The sequence below is a fragment of the Cinclus cinclus genome, chromosome 6 (genome assembly GCF_963662255.1).
Source record: "Cinclus cinclus chromosome 6, bCinCin1.1, whole genome shotgun sequence".
NCBI classification, from domain to species: Eukaryota; Metazoa; Chordata; class Aves; order Passeriformes; family Cinclidae; genus Cinclus; species Cinclus cinclus.
In genome coordinates this window covers 33,463,079-33,470,710 of record NC_085051.1, presented here as the reverse complement: position 1 = coordinate 33,470,710, position 7,632 = coordinate 33,463,079, and the positions used below count along the sequence as shown (strand labels likewise).

Here is a 7,632-nt window from a genome sequence, read left to right as displayed (position 1 = left end):
GTCTTTCTCTAAATAATTACATGAGTGGCAGGATCTCAACCTGAGAAAGCTTTTTGTCTGCACTGGGGACTGTAGCATAAAGAGAATCACATTTGGTTTGCCTAATCTGAGCTGCAATATGAGATACTCAGAATTTCAGTATGTAGTTAGTTTTATACAAGATCCATAACAATGAAGATGAGTCCTGAATCAACATCTTGGTACACTGTAGCACCTTGATCAAGGAGTACAGATAAGAAGCACATTTATGAGCTACAGCTCTCCAGTCAAGACCTATTAACCACATTCCTTGTGTCAATGCCCAGGAGAAATGTCCCTAACATGGTGCACAACTGGTGGCTTCTCTTGCATATTACCCTCATTTCAGGTATCCTCACCTTCAGACCCAGACCAAAGCACGCTGTGAGAGTAGTCAAAGCATTTACTTTGTTGAAGGGATGAGAGATGTATTTTAAAGTTCACTTCTGGATCTGTTTCCTGGCACCTCTATTTATTCCTCTTCTTCATTCATTAATCTTTTATAGTAAGAACTACTAGCAGTGAGAAGACAGTCCAGGGTCCTTTCCTTCAAAGACATCCCATAAATAAAGAATAAATCCCTTAGGTCCCTAGAACTGTTGTTTGCCTTTATAGCTTGACTTTCCCACCAGTTCCTAGTAATACCATTCCTTTGGCAGTAGTTTGTGTTTCCTTTCTATTATTTCATATCCTTTAACACCTCCTGCTTTGAACCTTAACAGATCCAGCTCCGAAGCTGTGGTAATTTGCTTCAGTTACAAAAGGCTCCACATTTGCATGTATCTGGATTTTGCTGCAGAATGGTTGGGTATGTGTGGGAGTAGGACTGAACTTTGTTGCAATGAGATAACTCTTACATCTGAGAAATGTATTGCTTCCTTCTGGGCCTCTGGTCTTTTATAAGTAACAAAATAAAATAATGTCAAGGCAGCTACCAACAAACCCATGGGAATCAGTGAAGGGGAAGCAATGCTTGCACCCCCAATGCAATGGCTTCAACTTCTAGCTCAGACAAACGATGTCTTTAGTGAGGCAATAACGTGATGTATGAAGGATATTATGGTAAGACAGTACAGTCAACAGCTGCCAGTAGCAGGAGTTGCAGAAAGACAACAGAGACAGAGCACAGAAGAGAGACTTTCCCCTTCTATCATGGCAAAATCTTTAGTAGAACAAATCTTCTCATGAGTAACAGAAAATAGTAACTCTGGCTGCCAGGTGATATTCTTTTGTGGTTGAAAACTGCTTCTTCTGCCAAAGCAACTATCCCTACTTGGGGACTGTGGAGTGTAGAAGAGTTCTTCTCCCAGCAGCATAACTTGAGACCTGCCTACACTCATGCTGAGCAGGGGTGGCTCCAAGAATGTGTATGGCTGTCCCAGTGATGGACCAAGAAAATTTTATGTGATGGACCTGTAAAGCAGTTAAGGATCATCGGGGATGAACCATGCTGTAAAATGTATCATTAATGTTACTAGATGTATTGTAGACTTCTGTGATCTGAGACTGCTGCAGGCAGTGTGCTGGGAGAAAAGCTTTCCAGATTGTGCTCATGCAAATTTCTGTCTGTGATCACATTCATTCTGGTTTCCACTACAACATTACTTTCACACTCATGAGTGCTGCTCACTCAGTCTAAACTTTTTGTTATTGCAGGTTGTATGACTACAACATAGCATCCCTTTGCTAACACCTTTATAAAGGTGAGAAAACATACAAATATGGAAATAAAAGCCTAAGAAATCTAATGGATATGCTTATCCCAGGAAAGGGGTGGAGTTGGCCCTAACATTTGCCTCCTGACTTGAACATGTGCCCTAAAAGGTTACTAGATCAGGGCAGCTGTCAATTTGTTCATGACATTTAGTTCAGCTTGTCTTTTTGTTCTGAACCATTGTTTTATTCTGAACTGGGGATCTTTATAATTCAGTGAAGAATTTCTGAGAGCTGGGAAAAGCAAATGTGAAATCTGACCTGTTTTGGGTCCATCCTGTTGTGCTGTGGACAGTTAAGTCTCATCAACCCTGTTAATTCATGCAAACAGAATTTTGAAATGGTTTAGGATTGATACAGTCACAAAATAGCCCTATAATAGGAAATGGAGGATGAGCAGACATATCCAACAAATCTTTTTTAAACATTGCAAGTGAACTGGAGAGCCAAGGTAATGGCAAGGAGACCTATGGCCAGTGACATAACCTGTGCCAAGAGCCTCAGAACAGCCAGACTGTTTGGGAATGTAGGGAAAAAGCAGGCAGTGCTCTAAAAAATGATAAAAGCAGGAAATCACAGGCAAATCCTACATGAATTAATCCAACAGAAGTCAAATCCAAGAAATTGTGAGCAGTGAATCATCAGTAAAAGGGCACTTGCATGTAACATATGAGTTCAATTCACAGGTACCCAGTCTGTTTTTTAAAATTAAAATTTAAAATAGGTCAAAAATATTCAGTGTTCAGATGAAAGTTGAAAAAAAGAAGCTTTCAAGATCTCAAGTCTGTAATTTGAATGTTTGTCTAATACATCAACACAGGCTGGCTTGCCAGAAATATTAAAATACAAGTAAAAAGATCATAAATTAGTAAATTGTCAAGTATTCTTAATATGTATTCTCAATGCCAGACATTTATAATAATAAAAGCAGGTTACTTAAATAATAAGTGCCAGTTAGTACTCAGAGATCTCAGAACAGTTTTACTTTAATACACAGAACAAACTAGATTTGTTTCAGGAAATCTACTCTGAAAGAAATAACAAAGATTTAACTAAGACACATGAAAAGTTTCTGTATTTTAGGATTTCTAAACCATGACAGTGTTCATCTAGAGAACTATTACACCATGCAGTAGAAATCTTTTATTAAACCACTGCACTCATTTATTTGAAATAAAATTATTGTTCAGTCACTGTATTTTGATAGACTAGACTCTGCACATAGACAGGAGATAATGGATTGAACAGGATGTCCTTGAAGGAGAAGAGCTGCTTCAGATTACCTCTCTAATACTCAGGAGACATTCTCCTTCCAGTACTCATCAGACTTCTGAAGGCTAAGAGGAAAGATGCACCCATGCTATCTGCTGTAACAAATCAGCTCCTGAATTACCTAACTGGAAAACTCACAGGGAAAAAAAATAATTAAATAATCTCTATCTCAATGTCGTTTTAAAATCTATTTAGGAAGATCAGCTCTGGTGCCTTTATAGCAGCTTAGCCATGTGCATTGTAAAGGCTCACTGGCACTGTTGCCATCACTGGGTTTTGAAATGAGTACAGCACAAAGTTACTAAATCAGTTTTGGTCTTACAGAGCCATTTGGTTCATACTTTCAAGCAATTAAAGAAATTGATATACAGAGATTTTTAAAAGTAGGAAGGAGACAAAATTTTATGGACACAGAGATCTCTAACAAGACATAGATTACTTCTTGGGAAAAAAAAAGGAAGCAGAGAAGATTTGCAAGACATTCTAACACCTGTTAAGCAGAGAAACTAAAAATTAAAATTTTGGGTAACATTTTAAAAGACATTTTTTCCAGCCATTAACATAAGGGGTGCTGGAATAAGCCAACATTTTGTATCATAATAAATATACAGAACATTTTCCTGCAGGCTTAGTAAAAATCAGAGAAACAGAAGAATTTGTATGCATACAAAGTCCTCAAAACCAGTGTCTTAGCACATACAGGAATTTATAGTCTCAAGATTAAAACTTGCTGGAGTAATCACTCCACAAAGGTTGCTGTGAAAAAAAATCCCGTAACAAAAACCACAACCCCCTCTCACATATCTATAAATTTTGAGTATTGATGTCTTTCCTTCTTTTCACTAAACCATGTGTATGTCTGTGTGTGTGTGTGTATGTCTGTACCCATCTCTCCACGTCTTCAGCCACCACTTTGTTACAGAGAAAGCTCTGCTGGAACATCTTATTCATAGTAGGACCCAGTAATTCTAATGGAAGTACAGCATCTTAAGGCAGATAAAATGGTGCTATTTCTCTCTATTATAAATCTTAGGCCTCTCTATGGCACAACACTTTACTCACCTACTTTGCATATCAACGTTGCACAAATGGCCTTGTTCATACTTAAAACAGTGTAGTTTTATAGTTTTACAGCTTATAGTTTTGGTCATTCACACCACTCAGAAATTGAAGCCTCTCTAGGAGAAAAAGACAGCAAACTGTTCTTTTTTACATATTCACAATTTAAACCTGTTGAAATTCCATTTCTTTCTCAAAACCAAAACAAACAAACAAAAACAAAAACAAATAAAAAAAAAGGTTTGCTTTCAGTTGAGAGAAAAATAAAAGATCACACAGTTTTTCAGACCAATGCATTCTGTTGCCATTTCTCAATGCAGCTCTAATGAGAAAAAAAAGCAGGCTAGTTCGAGTCATGAATCTTGTAGGAAGACTTGCAGGAAAAGCTGTTTTATTTAGGAGCAAATATCCTGCCACCTATAAAGTATCCAGTACAGTAAAAACAGTACAAAAACTAAGATCAACGTGTTTCAGTATCTTTTTTAAACTCAAGGTAAAAAAAATGACTGCTACAGTGAAACTTATGCCATCTCTTTGGTTTCCATAGACATCAATGAAAAAATAAGTTTCATCCTTATCTCTCTGAAAGTACATCTTCTCTTCTCTTACAGTCCATTGTGTCTCTGGCCCATGGATACTTCACACTGAGAGTAATAAAATACTGTTATTTTCAGGGAGAAGTGAGTAAATGATTTAGGTTTCTAAAAGAGTAGAATTCAAATAAACCAGGCATATCCAGGTATTAACGAGTCCTTTTCTGGTCGTGGGAAAGGATCAAATATGTTTAAGTCTAACCTAAAAATGATCCTGAATACTAATCAACTAATGTATTGTTAACAGATTCATCCCTTTTTCCTTAAGAAATTTAATACAACCATTTATTTATACACTGTTATATAAAAAACTCTTTGCCTTGCTCCTTTCAAAAACATTTAAACATCTGTGAAAAAAGTAATTATTTCTAAAGAAATAATTGGAAGCAATAATATTGGAAGCAACAATATTGGAAGCAATAATAAGGAAAAACATTTAACAGTTTCTAATTTCAAATATTGATCAGCATAGTATGCTGGGCATGTAGAAGTTGTAACACAGGAAGTTCCTCTTATTTTTAGTCTCTTGTTTTATATAAGGTGCTGCCAAGTGCATTTCTGATAGTGGGTAAGATAATTAAACTGGAGTGCTAAGTCCACCTCGTTGTCACCTCAAGGTGAATGTCCTGCCATACAGCTGACTTTTGTGAAGGTATCTCAGATATATGCTGGGGATAGAGAAGCCTAACTTGAGTGCTGGTCTCCTAGCTCCAGTGCTCACACTCTGGAAGAGAAGCAGTGAGAATATATAGATGCAGAATACAGGCAAGGCACAGGTTTGATACTCGTTCTTGAAGATTTAATTCTGTAGTCTGTCTGAAAGTAAGATTTTTCTGCAGTGCGTTACTGTTTCAAGCAAAGTCCAAAAAGCTTTCTTTTCTATAGTGACCTTATATAATGGGTAAAATATCAGTGGTAATGAAATTGACAGGAGTTTCATCTGTGTGTCTGTTTTAGTGAAAACAGTGATAAAACTCCTGTTGATTTTCTGGAGAAAACTGAAGCCCAGGGTTTATGATAGCTGGAATACTGGTAGCTGCTAGTTACCTGAATGTTGGTAGCTCTTTAATAACAGCTATCTTCCAGATATAAAACACAAAAATACCCCTGGATTAGAAAGCAAGGAGGCAAACCCTACTGTCTGGCCATAATTTCCATTATTTGTTTCAGTAAAATGTCCATCCTAAATACCTACTACTTCCTGGGTGCTAGGAAATGGTTAAAATCTGGCCACAAACAAGGTTTTTGTAAGTTGGCCTGAAGTGAGTAAATTCAATATAGAATTGAAAGGAATCCAGTCCCTAAAACAGCATTGGAGGCAATATTCTAGTTTCACCTCCATCCATATGATCTAAAGCTGCAATTGGTGTATTGTAACCAAACCTGAATACATCAAACAAAGAACCAGTGTGATCAGACCAACTGCATCTCCCAGAAGTCACCTGCTATAACCTGCAGACATCTCAAAACAAGTCAGAAAAAAATACATTATTTTTAAAAGAAAACTTTATTCTTCATACAAACCTGACTCTGTTACAGATCATGAGGCATCATTAACAAAATAATACAACTTCGCTTAAATCAAACAATACTGGCTCATGAAAGTATCCCATGGAGTCAGCATCAACTCTTTCCTTTGTTCTCTCCTGGATGGAACGTATGAGTGTTTTGAGATCAACTCATCTCCTTTGAACTGCTAGCTTAGCCAGCATGTTATATGAATAACATCTTTGTCGGGTAAATCCACCACAGGTACTAAAATCAGAGCTGGGGTCTTCTCTTCCAAATATTTTTCAAGGTGTTCTTGCAGTCCTAAAATAGAAACAAAACAACTAATGAATTCCCCTTGTCTTACTGTGTCCTATCTCTTAAGAATGATTTCTCAATACTTTTCTGAAAATTATTGTGGACTAGCAATTAACAAAAGGAAGTGAAATACAGCTCCTAAATTTTCACTTTCTATAGATGGAAAATCTTCCACCTACTTTTTGAATAATTTGAAATGATTTTTAAAGATTTTGTTGCCTAAAGCCAGAATTCAGCGAAACAGTTCAATGCATATTTCTCAACCTTGACTAAGTAGTCTGTTGATTACAGATACAGAGAACTGAACTAGAGCAGGTAGTAAACATACCAAAAGGCCAGCTAAAAATCAGTTCTTTGTTATTTTCGAGACTTGGATGATCAGCACATAGTTGTCTGAAAATGAATTTTTTCTCTCAGATCCCATTGTGGGGTATCAATCAAAAGAGAAGAAGCTAAAGTGGACAATTTTTAAAAACATTATGAACTTCATTTCAATTTTTTGTCAATGGATGCATGCTGTCTTGAAGACATAATGGAGGAAGTCCAGGAATGACAACATATATGACTGAATATCTGGAATTACCGTAAGATTCAAACTGCTGAAAATACAGAATATGGCTATGAGAAGCTCTGAAGAGACTGGTATGTGTGGCAGAATTTTGCAAATTTAAAAGTCCATTATGGGAACAGAAATAATTGAGAAGATCGAATTAGAATACAGAAGAAAAGTGAAGAATGGAAAATTTGAACTTGGCATCAAGACAGTCTTGGTTGTGCTCAGCCTCAGTGAACATGCTAGAAATCAAGCCACAGAGAACCCTAAAGAAAACTACCAAAAACCCGCTGAATGACCCACATTTCCTAATGATAAGGTATAGCCTGAAAAGGTTCTTGTTTCAATAACTTACTTCTGTCATCAGCTTCTGAGATTATGGCAATTCTTTATAACACTAAGCAATCTTGGCTAGAAAGGGTGTAAAGAGGGCAGAACTTGCAGACTGTCAGAGCTTTTTTTTTGGCGTCACTGCCTGTGAAACTGTGAATAGGCAGTTCAGTCAAAGTGTTACCTCATCCAGGATAAAACAGGAATTTTGCAATTGTATTCACTGAAGCCAAAACTCCTCTTTTTATTTGGCAGCAGTAGCATAAATTAATGTAATAATGGCAATGC

The 7,632-nt window shown here is 36.8% G+C and overlaps 1 protein-coding gene across 3 annotated transcripts in view; it reads right to left on the bottom strand.

Moving 5' to 3' along the window:
* Positions 1-6,351: 6,351 nt before the first annotated feature.
* Positions 6,352-7,632, bottom strand: part of DPH6 (diphthamine biosynthesis 6) — a 193,531-nt gene continuing 192,250 nt past the window's right edge. For all 3 annotated transcript variants that reach the window (XM_062494401.1, XM_062494402.1, XM_062494400.1), the window contains one exon: positions 6,352-6,467. In XM_062494401.1, the coding sequence (XP_062350385.1) occupies positions 6,352-6,467 (116 nt within the window). The remainder of the gene's footprint in view (positions 6,468-7,632) is intronic.